The 15,737-nt window shown below is 38.2% G+C and overlaps 1 protein-coding gene across 5 annotated transcripts; it reads left to right on the plus strand.

The window, feature by feature from the left end:
- The first annotated feature begins 171 nt into the window (after positions 1-171).
- ERCC5 (ERCC excision repair 5, endonuclease) lies at positions 172-15,339 on the plus strand. Of its 5 annotated transcripts, none has more exons than XM_066176429.1 (16): positions 172-257; positions 419-519; positions 1,136-1,311; positions 1,823-1,938; positions 2,033-2,125; positions 2,874-2,934; positions 3,827-3,970; positions 4,790-4,997; positions 5,268-6,416; positions 6,786-7,018; positions 7,389-7,508; positions 9,006-9,219; positions 11,019-11,163; positions 11,956-12,156; positions 13,036-13,120; positions 14,443-15,339. In XM_066176429.1, exons 2-16 carry the CDS (start codon positions 432-434, stop codon positions 14,992-14,994), a joined length of 3,585 nt encoding a protein of 1,194 aa, XP_066032526.1. In that variant the 5' UTR covers positions 172-257; positions 419-431; the 3' UTR covers positions 14,995-15,339. The 5 variants fall into 5 exon arrangements, 4 of the variants coding, with proteins under 4 accessions (XP_066032526.1, XP_066032527.1, XP_066032528.1 ...); XR_010719430.1 differs by lacking the exon at positions 172-257 and adding an exon at positions 13,265-13,421 and having other exon boundaries at positions 387-519; positions 14,443-14,529; XM_066176428.1 differs by lacking the exon at positions 172-257 and having other exon boundaries at positions 413-519.
- The last annotated feature ends 398 nt before the right edge of the window (positions 15,340-15,737 follow it).

Below are 15,737 nucleotides of genomic sequence, written 5' to 3' on the forward strand. Positions count from 1 at the left end.
CCGGGGCCTGCCTGCGCCCGGGGCCTGCCTGCGCCGGGCGGGGCCTGCCTGCGCCCGGGGCCTGCCTGCGCCGGGCGGGGCCTGCCTGCGCCGGGCGGGGCCTGCCTGCGCCCGGGGCCTGCCTGCGCCCGGGGCCTGCCTGCGCCCGGGGCCTGCCTGCGCCCGGGGGCGGCGGGCCGAGCTGGTGGGGTCGTACTCCGGCCTCCCCTCCCGCGTCCCTCCCGCGTCCCTGCGCCAGGATCCGCTCCCCGCCTCAGGTCCGCCATCGCGACCCCCGTCTGCCCCTCTCCCTGTCCCTGGCTATCCCGGCCCTAGCGGCTGCCTCCTTATTTCTGTTTGAATTAATAAAGCAGTCGCGGGCCGCATAATCTTCGGGTTATTCCTGCTTTTGTGCCTTACATATTTTCTCTCAGAACAGCTAAGGAAGGACAATGGGAGTTCAAGGACTTTGGAAGCTGCTTGAATGCACCGGGAGACCCATAAGCCCAGAAACGTTGGAAGGGAAAATTCTTGCTGTTGGTATCCTTTAAAAGTAAAGCCGGGGAACCGAAGTGGCAAGGGACATTGTTTTAACTATTTTCCTTATTTATAAGTGACTATTTTATTTTTAATATTATTATGATTATTATATGTAAATTGCCCACAGTCTGGTAAGTAGTTTGTTTTATAATATGTGAAATACTAAGCTTTTTTTTTAATCTTTTGAAAACAGACTTTTTTAATAGGTTCCTTATACAAATGTTGTGCTATAGAATTTTGTACTTTATAAATAAATATGCTGCTCTCAGTTGGACTACAAGATGAAGAAGTTTTATACTTATGTATCAGCTTGCCTGTCCTGCATACTTGGTTCAATGCTGGAAAGATGTGGAAGGAAGTTACCCGTCATTTACCTTTAAAAATAACTGGGGAGGTATTTGCTGTGCTTTTGCTTCCACTCTGCTTTTTGTGCAGGGCAGTGGGGCAATGATTTGTTCTTCCAAGTTCTTAGCTATTTGGATGTTCTTGGTTTTGACAAGACAAGCTTGGAGCTGTGGGCGGAAACCACTCAGTCAAATCTGTGCACTCTGTAGGAACTCCCAAAGTGGTATATGAGTAAAAGAGCACATTATTTTCCTCTCAGTGGTTCTTTAAGATATCAGTATTTGGTTGAACCAAGCAATAAAGGGAGCCAGAGATCGTGGTGGTGTTTCTGTACGGAATGCTCACCTGCTCACCCTGTTTCATCGACTCTGCAAGTTACTGTTTTTCCGGATTCGACCTATCTTTGTTTTTGATGGAGAGGCACCTCTTCTAAAGAGACAAACCTTGGTAAGTACCTTTGTGAGTTACTGCAATCTAAAAGAGCCTGTATGTCTGCTGATACTAAGCAGCCCTTTTCAGTTTCCTTCCTGTTGTTCTGCTTATGCTTCTGAGCTGTGGGGATGGAGTATTGAAGCCTGCTGCTCTGCAGGTGTCCTTTGCAGTCCCAGCCTGGGTTAGCTCTTAGAGCATGCAGCAGCTCTTCTTTAATCTAGGCAGGTTTGATTTGCATGGGAGCCAGGTTGCAGAGTAGTGAATGATGTCACAAGCCTGGCTTGTGCCCCCGAATGGGCCTGAATGCAGCTCTACAGGCAGTTGTACACAGAAGCTTAAAGCTGTTTTTGAGTCCCACAGAGGAAACGCACATAGATTCAGAGGCTCTGAGGCCTCTGTCCCCCTCAGTGTAGGATGAGTTAGGAGTAGCTCATAGGCTCAGCACACAGATTTGTAACAGAGATTCACTGGATGTGCATCTTCAGCATCCAGCAAAATCTTGTTGGTGTTAATCTTATTTTCATAGGCTAAACGAAGACAAAGAAAGGAAATTGCCATCAATGATTCCAGGAAAACTACAGAGAAGCTCTTGAAAACACTTTTGAAGAGACATGTTGTCAAAACTGCTCTTACAGGCAAAAGGCAAGAAAAATAATTATTTTCCCCTTGTTTATAAGTAACAGTAAGTCTTTTTGAAGCTGTTAATTGATGATGTGGTTTTTTTTTTTTCCCCAAGAAATGAAGCTTTGCCCAGTATTACACAAGTTCGAAGAGAAGGAATTGATGATATGTATGTATTGCCTGCTTTAGAGAATGAAGAGAAGAATAGGTAGGTAGAATTAAGAAAAATAGCTTAAATGGCTGTTAATAAACTTGGGTAAAAGTATAAACCACACTTTTTGATGACGTTGAAAGGCCTTTGACCTGTGAGACACTGTTATATATATATAGTATATTTCTTTAATTTATGTTTTATTTCAGTTTCTTTTTGGATACAGAAGCCTCCTAGTTATTTATGGGAAAGTGACAAAATAAACTTTCAGACCATAGATTAAATTTCTACACTGGATGCATGTATAAGGATGAAAGTTTACCTCAGTCTCTATGGCCATGTCCGTACAACTAAATGGGACTGGTTGTTCAAACTTGGGTGTGGCAGCCTGATTCTGTTTTGTGTTGACATGTTCAGCAGAGGCAGGCTTTGTCTGTACTTGTCACACCTGTGGCATCTTCTTAAATAACACTAAGTGAGGATGTGAAGCTGCCCTGTAGGTTACTCTCTGCACATCTGTACCTGTATATACTTCAAATGCTGCTCAAGTAAGAATTGTGTCATGGTCTAAACATCTAGTTCTAACTGACATAAAATTGCCTTCTTACTTTCTGTCCAGATCCTTATGATCTATGTATATATTTATATGTGTCTTTGTGTGTGTATATATATGTGTGTGTGTGTGTTTGATGCTGCAACTTTTTGTGCTTGACCAGCAAAGGCACGACTGATGTCTTTTTGCTTAAAATAGAAACTCTGTTTTCCTAAATATCTACACCTTTTGTTTTCTCTTTGTGATTTTTAGCTCAGAGGAGGAGGAGGAAAAGGAATGGCAAATGAGAATGAGCCAAAGAAAGATGTTGCAAGTAAGTGCTACCTAGTTGCCTTGTTACTGTGAACAATCCTCTCATTCACGTGCTATGCTTAAAAGACAAACAAAAAGCTTAGAAAATCCAATTATTTAGAGATATAGGTCTTACTCATTACTCATAAGCAAACAAGTTAATTTTTAGTACTCTATGAATTCCTATTAATGAGGAAATAAAAATGTGATTTCTCCACTAGAATACACCAGAACAGAAAATTCTTGTGGTATCCTTTTTCTTTTTACTACTTCCTCCAAACACATGGAGAAGACATTGGTTTTTGTAACAATGCAGGTGAAATCCATGCAGTTGTGCATGTGTATATACACATAAAGGACAACATATTTAACAAAATTTCTGTGCTTCTCCAAATGAGAACTGAAGTTGAAACACTTAAGTGTTTGTGTTTTCACAGATAAATTCTGTATTTGCTTTTGATGTGCTGATCTGATAGGAAGAGGAGAAGAGAAATACATAACCTAAGAAGAAAACATAATAAATAATAAAGTTATCTTTGCTTTTATCAACAGGAAAAAAAAAAGAACTCTTGGAAAGACTGTTTATCTTTGAAGTAGTTCTCATGCAGGAGAACCTCTTTGGAAGGATAAATTCAGAGTAGCTGAGGCTATATGACCTGCTTTTGTGATTTATACTAAGTATCTTTTTGTAAAAAAGAATAAAACCAAGTTTCCCTGTGTAGTCAACATCAGTGGGGTACTTAACATTTTTTTATTACTTAGTAGTTACTTTTTTTTCTTGTTTTCTTTGCCATATGGGAAGTAGTAACAAAGTTCTTGTGTGTTTTGTTTTGTTTGGAATGATGCTCTAAATATTTTGTCATTTTTGTGGTGCTGTAATATAAAATATGCATTGTTGTTTTCCATTTTTATAGGAACAGTTATGTGAAAATCCTTATTCTGTAGATATTGAATCAGAAGATTTCCACAAGCTGCCTCCAGAAATAAAACATGAGATCTTGACTGACATTAAAGAACTTACAAAGCGAAGAAGAACATTATTTGAAGCAATGCCAGAGGTAATATTTAAAATAGCTTTCAAGGCATGGGAATGGAGCTATTGCTATTAATGCAGATGAAGAAAAGGATACATCTGGAAAGCTTTATACCTTGGACTATTTAATTAGAGATGTTACCTTGAGGAGAAAAAAAAATCCAATGAAATAATGGCTCTTAACAGCTTTATCTCTTGATTTCCACTATAATTAGCAGAGCTAATTCAGTTTGGCAAAAATGTTAAAAATCATGTGTTTCATGCCTCATCAGCATTATGCCCAAGATTGCGTAACATGCTACTGGTGTGGATGAACCAGTCGGAATGAGCACAACTTGGATTCCGTACCCTGAGGTTGTTGGAGGAGCTGGCAGCTGGGAAAAGGCTTTTGTAACTTAGGCAGATGTGTTGAAGCTGTTCAGACCCAAATGGGGAATCTTGTAGTGTCAATTCTACAGTGAGGTTTTAAAAGTACCAAATAAATATGATCAAATGATGGCTTATATCCAAATGTAAACTAAGAACCATCATTTTAAAAGGATCCACGTGTGGATTCTCTTTTAATTGCTTTTTTTTTTCAGGTGGGGATGAACTCTGATAGTCAAAACTGAGTTGTCATGTTCTCCACTATTGGTACCTTTCAGAATTCTTATATGTTGCCAGGAGAGTATTGCTGTCACTTGGGAGTGCAGCAGCCAGTGAAAGACAAATGTTAGCTGCTTAAAGGAACTCTTGAAAGAATTCCCACACTCTTCCAGAGTGTGGAAAATGAACTTGCTTAAAAGGGGTATTTTGTTTCAATTGACTTGTTTGTGTTGTTTTGTTTTTTGTTTTGTTTTTTGAGGACTCCAATGACTTTTCCCAGTACCAGCTTAGGGGTTTGCTTAAAAAAAGCAACCTCAATCGGTGCATAGAAAATGTACAAAAAGAAATGAATCAACAGCACTCGGGTGAAATCCAAACACAATATGAAAATGAAGGTGGTTTTGTGAAAGAAGTGGAATCAAGGAGGGTGGTCTCTGAAGAGACTTCTCACTATATTCTGATAAAGGGTATGTCAGGTCTTAATTTTGTAAAACCTGTAGTTTGGAGTGTGAACTCTGGCACACTTAAAACTGGCAGTTTTAAGGAAAACCTGAGTATTGTTTATTGGTGCATGTAGCCGGTACTTTGTATGAAATGTGCATTATTGTTATGCATCATTAACTGTGATCTATAAACCTGTAGAAAAGTGGTTTAATAATCTTTACATAATGATGTTCATTATGTAAAATGGCATGTTACTATAAAACAGGATTTTTTCACACAAAACTTCCTTTCAGGTATTCAAGCGAAAGAAGCTATGAGTAGAGACTTGGAAACTACTGCAGGACCCTCATCAAGAATTCATGAATTGACTAAATTAAATAAAGCCAATAATAAAACCAATGAATCTCCTGCGAATGCAAAGCTGTCTGCATCTGACAAGATGCAGACAGAGGGAGATGACAGTGTGGTGGTAGCACCCCCATCTCCTCGGACTTTGCTTGCTATCCAGGCAGCCATGGTGGAAAGCAGCTCAGAAGAAGAACTGGATGCAGGACCGATGAAAATGGACCAATTTAGTTCAGAGGAAGGTAGTGTTTCTCCAAGAACACTGCGAGCAATTCAGCAAGCTCTAGGTGAAGATGATAAAGGGGAGGAAGTTGTTGCTCCTGCGGCTGATGGAGTGCTATCAGAAAGACCAGAAGGGAAGGATTTTCTGCCTAGTAGCTCAGATGAGGAAGAGCAGACTCCTGAAGTTAAGGAGAGAAAAAACATTCCTACAGCTACAATTCCTTCATCAATCCAAGTGACTATGCAAGATGCTAAGTTTAATCAAAAGAGTCAGGAGTTGGAAAAAAGTCATATTACACCCCAAGACACTGGTATATTCAGAGATGAAAAGTATTCTGCTATTGAAAATACTAGAAAAGGTAAAGAAGATATGGACAAAGAAGAAAATTACTCAGAAAATCATATTGCACCCAAAGACACCAGTATATCCATAGCTGAAACTTACACTGACAACACTGTAAAAGACACAGAAGATGTAATTAAGGAAAATGTAATTATTTCACCGAATGATACCAGTATGTCCAGAGCTGAAAATTATTCCTACATTAACAATACTAGAAAAGACAAAGAAGATGTAGACAAGGAAAAACATGGTTCCAAAATGGACTTAAAGGCACTGGGAGATAAGGATATGAATTTGTGTTTGCGGAAGCCAAGCTGTTCCCCTGTGCAAACTAGTATGGATGCTTTGATTCATGCTGAAACAATGGAGCTTTCTAAAAATGAGCAAAACTTGAAAATTTCTGAAAATACACAGGAAATAATTTCACAAACAGAGGAGAATGTATCTGAGGATATTAGACTTTTTCCAGAAGCAAGAAATCCTGAGGAGGAAAGAGAAGGGATATCACAGTCTGAAGACAGTGATTCTGATGGTATGTGCTTTTTGATTGTGTAAAAGGATAAGAAAATAGGACACTATTGTATTTGTAGTCAGTTGAAAGTAACCTTTTGTCTTAGGAAGAAATACTTGAAAAGGCATCCATTCCCACATATATAGGAGGCAGGAAGAAAATCTGAGCTGTGTTTTTCCCCTTGGTGTCACATTTTATCATTGAATTCTGAGTATAGAATATGGAGAATCAGGAAAGCATGTTATGTACATTGAATTTCACTGGTGTATTAACCAGTCAGCCACTTGGTTTATGTAATTTCACAATCCTTATGTTTATCTGCTGCATACTGAAGAAAAAAGTCAATACCCAAGTTAAAAATGTGTACAAGTCTCTATTTTCCTCTGATAGGAAGCTTTATTGAAGTGGATGCTGAGGTCAGTAATGAGGCTGAGTTTCCTACTAAATATGGTGAAAAAATGGATGATGAACCAACATTTCCAGAAGTGGAGACAGACAGACCTGATGTTTTCACACTGGACCTGCTGAAAGAGTCTGATGAGGTGCAGTTGGGAAACCCTCAGAATGCTGAAAGAGAAGCTGATGGTAAAGCTGCAGTGGACGAGTGGCAAGACATCAGTTTGGTAACTCGTTTTTTCTTGTTTGGAGCTTGTGCTGGAGTGCTTTGTTTCCAAATAGTTGTCAAGGAAAACTGTTGAACAGCTGCTTATTGTTTTGTGCTTTATCACATAGGTATCTAATTGTATGGGAACTGATCTTTAAAGGTAGTTAATCATAATCTCCCTAAAATCAAAGGAAAACTTCAAGGTTTTAGCAAATTGATGACTAGACCATCTCTGGTCTTAAAATTTACTGCATTAGAGAAGCTGCAACAGCTTCCTAGTGTGAATTAATGGAACATATGCTACTAGAATAATTGTAGTTGGAGACTTTGTGCTTTACTAAGTGTACCTGAACTGTTGAAATAATAATGTTGTTGGCTTATATTTTCAGGAAGAACTAGAGGAATTAGAAAAGGACCTTTCTGCTGAGCAGAATACACTTCAGTCTCAAAAACAGCAGCAGGAACGTGTTGCTGCTTCTGTAACAGGACAGATGTTCTTGGAAAGCCAGGTAGTACTGAGTCATTTTGATTGGTTTTCTTCCTCCACCCCAGTCATTTATTCAAAAGGTATTAGTAACTTTGGTTAATTATAGGTCACCTTTTTTCCCCTCTTACGAGTTTGTTTTCTTCAGTTTGCTTGATTTAAAATATTGAAAGTGTTGAAGTAATCTTGACTTCCAACTATTTTAAATAAGTGTAATAATGTTATAAAATAATAATATAGTTATGGGTAAATCAGTATATCTTTTAAGCTTCAACTTTAAAGGTTGGGCCAGTTTGATAGTGGCCTGTTTTTATGAAAGGTACAAAATGAACAAAAACATACTAGGAAGCTGTGTTCATCAGCAAAGAATTGATGCAGTCTGTGTGTTAGGTATAATCCCCTAGGGATTAAAATGTTAAAATATTACAAGAAGTCTGTATAGGTTATGCCCTGAGTAAGCAATTTGAAGGAATCTCACCAATAATGCCTAAATAAGTCTATTGCTTCTGTGTCAGTATTTCAAGGTTTAATACAATGTGTTTGGGTTAACAAACCCATAATATAGTAGACAAATGATAGTGTCTGTGATGTAATAACTTAGGCTAACAAATTAATTCTGAGAAATATGTAAATGCTTGTATTTTTTTTCTTAATGGGACAGTTTAGGTAGTTTTAAAATTATATTTAATCTTGGTTAAATATTTGCACATACTTGTTTCTTCAGTCGATTTTTTTAAAGGCCAATAGATTGCTTTTGTAGTATTACATGCCATGTAATCATAGGCACACTGTTAATAGTTGTAAGTCTTTTGATCTTGTGCTTTTATTCTTAATTACAGTGAAAATTTAAAGTCTTGAGACTGATTCTGTCAAGCTTCAAAAGCCGTCTGGGTGGAGAACATAATCCAGACCTATGCAACTTGCACGAGTCTGTAAACATAGTGTGTGTGGGATATTTCACTGAGGTTGTGTAATGTATCCCATAAAAGCAAAAATGCTTTAAAATAGAGGCATATCAAAACACTTTCCAAGGAATGATTAGTTTTCCCACTGTTTCCTGCTTGATATGAATGTTTCTCATGCTTTCATACTACTTTCTTAGATGAAGTGATAACCAATTTTTTTTTTTAAGTATGACTTTTTTTTTATTTTACTTTTAATATTTAACCTGCATCTTTCTTTCATGTAACCCACGTAATTTGTAATGCATAGAGTTCTCTTCTTGCTGAGCAAAACAATACTCAAGTATGCTTGTGTAATTAAGATGGCAGGTTCTCCAACTGTGTGGTAGAAGAGTGCTCAAGTAGTGCTTGACTTAGATGGCTCTGTCTGCCTGAGAGGAGTTGAGTGAGAATTACCCCTTGACTTAACTGAGCTTGGCACTTTTTACCAGAAGTTGAAGGTTTGTTGTCAAATATGAAATGACTCCCAAGTGTGAATCTAGCAGTTCTGAGTCCAGCAGAAATGTATTAGGACCTAACTCTTTAGATGAATTATTAACTGTTTTCCTTCCATCCTGCAGGAGCTGCTCCGTCTGTTTGGCATTCCGTATATCGAAGCTCCGACAGAGGCAGAGGCCCAGTGTGCCATACTGGACCTGACTGATCAGACCTCTGGGACAATCACTGATGACAGTGATGTTTGGTTGTTTGGTGCACGGCATGTTTATAAAAATTTCTTCAGTCAGAGCAAATATGTAGAATATTACCAGTATGTTGACTTTCAGAATGAGCTAGGTAAGCCTCTGGTATTGATTTGTTAAACACAGTTTTTAATAAGACAGTTCTGTCATCTTTGTATTTTCTACAGAATTTTGTGAATATTATTCAATGTCTGTTCTTTGGAGAGTCTCTAAAGCCATTTGCTTAGCTTGCTGTTTTACTGCCAAATGACTCCCCGAATTTGCAGGCCGCCTGCATTTAATATACTGGGTTAGTGTAATGATCATGAAGGCTGGAGATATGAACTATTATACCAGTTTCTGGGTAAATGTTAGCATGACTTTTCTGATGTGGTGGGAAAATGATATTCTGATGCCATCAGATTTTTAGTCTTCTGGAAATGGAAGTTAGTTTTGGACATACTGAGATGTGATATATTAAAAGAGGATCTGGAATATGTGTAAAACATTTATCATGTAGTTGACACTGAAAGATTTTTTTCTTCTGTCTGACTGCTCTTGAGCTAGTTTAATCAAGTTGTTGGCAATTCTGTTGAACTACTAAGCTTCAGTGTCGCATAGAGTATTAGGCAAAATATGAGTCAATTTAAACTTGTTATTATGTCTTGAGCAGAATTCTTCTAAAATCAATTTTGACATTTTCAATTTGAGAGGCTATAGACTTTGAAGTAGTAGCATGTAAAATTTCATAACATTTTTATGTGGTGAAAGATGTAGCTTTGGTTTCTTCCAGCAAATTGAATAAAATATTTTTCCCCTACTTAAGTAAGCTACTGTAGCTTAATTGGAAGGGATTGCTGTAAAAGCATGTCTGTGATTTTTAACTGGTTTTAATGTGATGAGCCAAATAGTTAGTTAGTTAGTTATTGGGGAAAAATAGTCATCATCAGTCTTTGTCACATTCCTCTGCAGCCTTGTACTTCTTCTTTCCCATGCATTGCAGAAATTCTTCTGTCTGGACAGCTGATGGACATTGTGACTAGCATGATGATGATCTTGTCTTGCTTTGTGTGTTTAGACTCACGCCCCTCCTTTTCTGCATGGAATTTTTAAAAAAGTACTTTTTTCAAATCTAAGCTCTTGAAACTGATCACTAAAAATCAGTCTGGTTGCCTCAGACTTTGCAGCCTATCAAACAGAAGTGGTCAGCTGAGTTATTCTCCTTTCTGGCTGTTTCATGGGCTCTTCTGGTTTACTTAGTAACCAGCACAGAGCAAAAGACTCCCAGTTGAAGAACACTTCTAGGAAGCAGAGGCACTGGTATTATGGACTAGAATGTGAATAGAATGTTTTTATTTGATTCTGGCATTACTCCATTCAAGTCAGCATTAGATGAGAACAGGACAGTAACTGGATGTAATAAATGTTAAAAAAAAAAAAAAAAATTTAATAGCCCTGATTTGAAATTACAAAGTCACAGAGTTATGTAGGTTGGAAAAGACCTTTGAGCTCATCGAGTCCAGTGTTTCTCTGATCACCACCCTGTCAACTAGACCATGGCACTGAGTGCCACATCCAGTTGTTTCTTGAACACTTCCAGGGATGGTGACTCCACCACCTCACTGCACAGGTCATTCTAACGTTTAACAATCATTTCCATGAAAAAATTCCTCCTGATGTCCACTGTAACATTTTCATTTTGGCAAGATATATTTGCCAAGTTAGCAAAATTATTCTTGTGCTTGTATATTGAGTATATTGATATTGCTCCAGAATATAAATTAGCAAATTCTAATGTTAAATTAAATATAGTTTTATGGAGTTAATGCCTTTGTGTTCGTTTCAGTTTTTGCCTTTCTGATAATATTTTTTATTCTATAAGATAATAAATGCTGAATACACTTTGTTTTTCAGGGTTGGATAGAAGCAAGCTAATTAATTTGGCATACTTGCTTGGAAGTGACTACACTGAGGGCATCCCAAATGTTGGCTTTGTAACAGCGATGGAGATTTTAAATGAATTTCCTGGGCATGGCTTAGAACCTCTCTTAAAATTCGCGTATGCTTCGTTGTGATTTGATTTTTTGTATCTTCATACTGTAATTATTAGTAAATAGGCTTTTCTGATGGTTAAGCATGCAGCAAGACATATGACCATCATTAATGAGACTCAGTAGGCTGTAAAACATGACTCCATTATGTCACTCTTTGGAATGACAAGTAGATAAAGTAACAGATTGATATAGGAATCACCGACAATTAAAGACTGCAGAACAGCTGTAGAATTGTGCATCTGCCTAAGTTTGTTGGAGAGCTGGATTCATAGTGGAGCAGAGGCTCTTTCTCCCTGGGTTGGTTGCTGTATCTTGCTCATAGAGAAAGGGGACTTGATTGAGGAATGGATGACCTGGGAGGAGACAGGCAGGTAGGGTGTGGGCAAGAGCAAGATTTGAAGAGGGCCAAGGTAGCTGTATTTGCAATAGCAAGGATGATTAGAAGTCTTGGTTTTTTCCTTTCTTTTCCTTGCATACCGGGAAACCTCCAGAATTATCATTGTGTGTGGAACATCCTCTGCAAGTTAGGCTGAAGTTGAGGCCTTCTGTTTAGCAGTTTATGGGGAATCCAGCTGATATTTGCTACCGTGGCTTACAATAGCTGCATTTAATGTGTATGTTTTATCTTTTCTACTTTTAAGATTTTTTTGTCCCTTTGGCTGTCTTTTATTTGGACATCTTCTACATCATCTCTTGTGGTAATTGAAGTAGGGAGACTAAGGGTATTGAAATTAGCATGGTAGCTCTTAATATTTCAAATTTTATGAGGCAAATTAATAATTTTCTCTCTTTTTCAGTGAGTGGTGGAATGAGGCTCAGAAGAATAAGAAAGTGAGGCCTAATCCACGTGACACCAAAGTCAAGAAGAAACTGCGGGAGCTACAGCTTTATTCAGGTTTCCCAAATCCAGCAGTGGCAGAAGCATACCTGAAGCCTGTGGTGGATGAGTCAAGGGGTTCATTCACCTGGGGAAAGCCTGATGTAGAGCAGATCAGAGAATATCCTTTTACTTGTTAGGTAAAAGTACTCAAAGTTCATAAGGAGTCAGTAATGGAGTGTCAAGTCCTTAATATCTCTTTGTTGTGAGGGGCCCCAAGCCCTATCTGCATGTGCTCCTCTAAAAGGACACGAGCTCTGGAACAGAAGGGAATGCAGCCATGCATGTGTGGCAGTCAGGGCTGCTCTGCCCTCCTGAGAGAGTTCACTGCCTCACTTTGCATGCAAAGGCATCTTGTAGCTGAACTGACTAGTTTGTTATGATACTGTATTTCTGCAACTGTTATATTTCTGTAACTGTCCTGTGCCTGTTTCTCCTCTCGAAGTGGGATTGTTTGCACACTCCCTCTGTATGTTTGCCAATTTTCACAAATAAGTCTTGAAGTCTAGACAGAAAGGGTGTTTCAGTCTGCACTTTATCTCCAGTTATTCCCCGCATTTCTTCCAATAATGTCTACTTTTTGCTTCAGTTGGAGTCTGAGCTGCAGCAAACTATTGAAAAGCAGATGACAATAAATGCAGAGCTAATAGTATTTTAAACAGTAAATGAAACTTCCAGTAGGTGCAAGTATAAAAATAAGGTTCATTTATAGGCATTTTGTGTTGTGGTAATGCTATTTAGCCAAAATGAGTTCTATCTTCACTGGGACATGTGTTGGGAAATATTGATATTAGAGAAATGTTTTGCAACCAATGGAGATGTAGCAGCATGGTTGTGATATGTTGTTTTAACCCAGAGTCTTTTGTCTGATTTTGTAGTAGAAAAAACTTCGAAGTGGAGCAGCTTTCCTCCAGACATTGTTTACTTCAGGAATTCTCATTTTATCTGTTTACAAAATACCAGTAGTAGCCATTTTGTAAAGTTCCTTAACTTTCTGCACGTTCTGCAAAGATCACTTTGGCTGGACTAGGACAAAGATAGATGGAATCCTTTTGCCTGTGATGAAGCAGATGAACTTGCAGCAGGTGAAAATCTATCTGTAATTTGAGGATAACTAGAAATTTGTGAGAGAAGCATTTTAAAAAGAACAGCAAGGCTTTGAAGTAAATTATCTTTCTGAGAAGCTGGGCTTTGGTTTTTAATCTTTCTGTGTATTTATTTTTTTAAAGTCATTAAGCTTGCTTCTCCAGACTTCATTTCTGTATGATTTGAGTGTACTGTGAGGGACTCTGCATAATTTCAGACGCTGGTTTCAAGTTTCCTTACCTATCAAGCTCCTGTCTCAAGTCCAGGCTTCTGTTTTTTGTGGACACAGTCAATCTACAGGTACCTCAAGCAACTTCAGTAATTCTAGAAGATAGTGTTCTATAAACACTTTCTAAAGTATATATTTAAAGTGCCCCTGAGATTTTGCTGGAGTGACACTGCCCATTTGTTGCTGTACATATCCTTTGAGGATGAGTGCAGACTGAACTGTTGAGCCAAGTGCCCATTAATAATATTACTCTAATTTCCAAGTAGTTGTTCTGCCAGCTTTATTAAGACTTGAAAGTGAGTAGCGATGCCAGCTGTGGAGGCTGTCAAAGTGGGTTGTAAAATTGATCCCCAATTTCAGATTCTTTTTCCCTTTGCCATACACAAATAGATACGTTGTTGAAACCAGTGTTCTAGCTCTCTGTTTCACTGAGTGAAGTGAGAGCCCCATAGTTGTATATATACACTTTCTGGTTGACTGAAATATCCTTTGGAAGTGTATGTCTCTCCAAGACTGTTGTTAGGGAAAAAGTAGAGGACTGTCTTAGCCTGTACAAGAAGCCCCGCTGTGGTTGAATAGCACAAATCCACACTGTGTGAGGACTATTGGTTCTTCTTTTCAGTCTTTGTACTCTAGCAGCATGTGGTGCAGTGAACTTAGGGCAAAAGCCTGCGTGTTCTTGCACTTGGAAGCACAAATGCAAAGTGCACTTACAGCATTTACTTAGTAAACATTCTGCTTTAACAGCTGGAAGCTAAGGATGTGTTCGTAAGGACATACTTAAGAGCACTACAGAGATTCTCTGTATTAGGGTTGACAATAGCAACATATGTCTAATCACCAGTAGCAAAATATTTATGAAATCTCACTGGAGTTTGATAATTATTAATTTCTGTAAAGGTTCTTGTTGCCTAATTTATTGTAAAGTATGGGTATTACTGTAAGGATGCATCTTATTGTTCACATCTATGTGCATATATATTAATATTAATTTCATTACTCTTTTGTCCTGCTTTAGTTTCAGATGCTTTATAATGTAGTAAACAATTGAATTCCCATTACAAAATTGTGTTTCTGTTTTATTTTTGACAGACTCAGCTTCGAATTGATTCATTCTTCAAACTAGAACAGCACGAAAAACAAGCTATTAAAAGTCAGAGGCTGCGCAGAGCTGTGACTTGTCTGAAGAGAAAGGAAAAGGAAGCAGATGATGAAATTCAGGAGGCCACTGCTGTCACAGAGATGGAACTTAAACAGCCTGGGAAAAGGAAAGGGGAAGGTACCACAGGTGGTGCAAATCAAGCTGCAGCAGCAAAAGTACAGAGTGGAAAGAGAAGAAAACATTCAGATTCCAGAAAAGAAATTTTATATGGAGGTGGTTTTGTTGGAAATTTGCACCTTTCAGAAACCTCTAGTGACTCCTCAGTGGAGGAATCCAAAGACAGAGATTTAGGCAAGAGCAAAAGGAGGAAAAACATGTCTGCAACAGAGACAGCAGACCATAAAGAGAAAAAGGGGTGCAGTAGCTCAAGTGGTGAGGATGAAGACCTGGGAAATGTAGTCATGGTGACTGCCAAACCTGTGTTCGAAGGCAGAAAAAAGAAATCACGGAGCAAGAGAGGAATAAGAAAGAAAATGTCTTAAATGAAAAAAAAAAATTTAAAAAGAAAGACTGGTTTTTCTGACTTGAGCTTTGTAAATATTCTAATGAATTCTTTTTAAAATATAATAAATTATCCCTATTTTAAATGCATTTTGTCACTCATTTTCTGTCCAGAACTTCTGTCCAGAACTTAAGTAGAAGTGATTCTAAAGAAAACACTAATTTTAGCACACTTACTCAGAAAGACCTAGATTGCACTTGATAGAAGTTTCCAGGCTTCAGATCTTAAAATTGAGCCAAAACATGTTGTCAATTTATTTACATTTGCAATTTATTTGCAATTGCGTTTGCAGTTGAGTGTATAGAGCTGTTAAAATCACCTCCAATCATTGCTTCCTTAACTTCAAATCTGAATGAAATTCTGAAAATTGCTTGGGTTGTTTCTAGGTGTTGGGAGAGGATCCAATTTTTTGCTTTTCTTCTTCCCTTCCCTAACCTTGTCTTGAAAATTTTATACCCAAAGTAATATTGTTTATTGAAGAGAGATGATGAAAACCCTCAAAAACTCTCAAGGAAAGACATACAGTACAGTAAGTCCCTCTATAATCAGATTGAACATAATTGTTTATGTTCTGATTGCAAAATACGTGTTTCTAGATTTGAAGTTACATGTCTGTGTCCAAAGACAGTATTTGTTTGCAAAGGGTGACGTTCAGAGGTGTCTACCGGTTGGAGCACTCACATTGGGTTCATTTGTGTGGGGCAGTGTGAAACTCGGACTTCT

This window comes from Chamaea fasciata, unplaced genomic scaffold, assembly GCF_029207755.1.
Source record: "Chamaea fasciata isolate MVZ Bird 193981 ecotype frontalis unplaced genomic scaffold, bChaFas1.0.hap1 SCAF_2, whole genome shotgun sequence".
Lineage (NCBI taxonomy): Eukaryota > Metazoa > Chordata > Aves > Passeriformes > Sylviidae > Chamaea > Chamaea fasciata.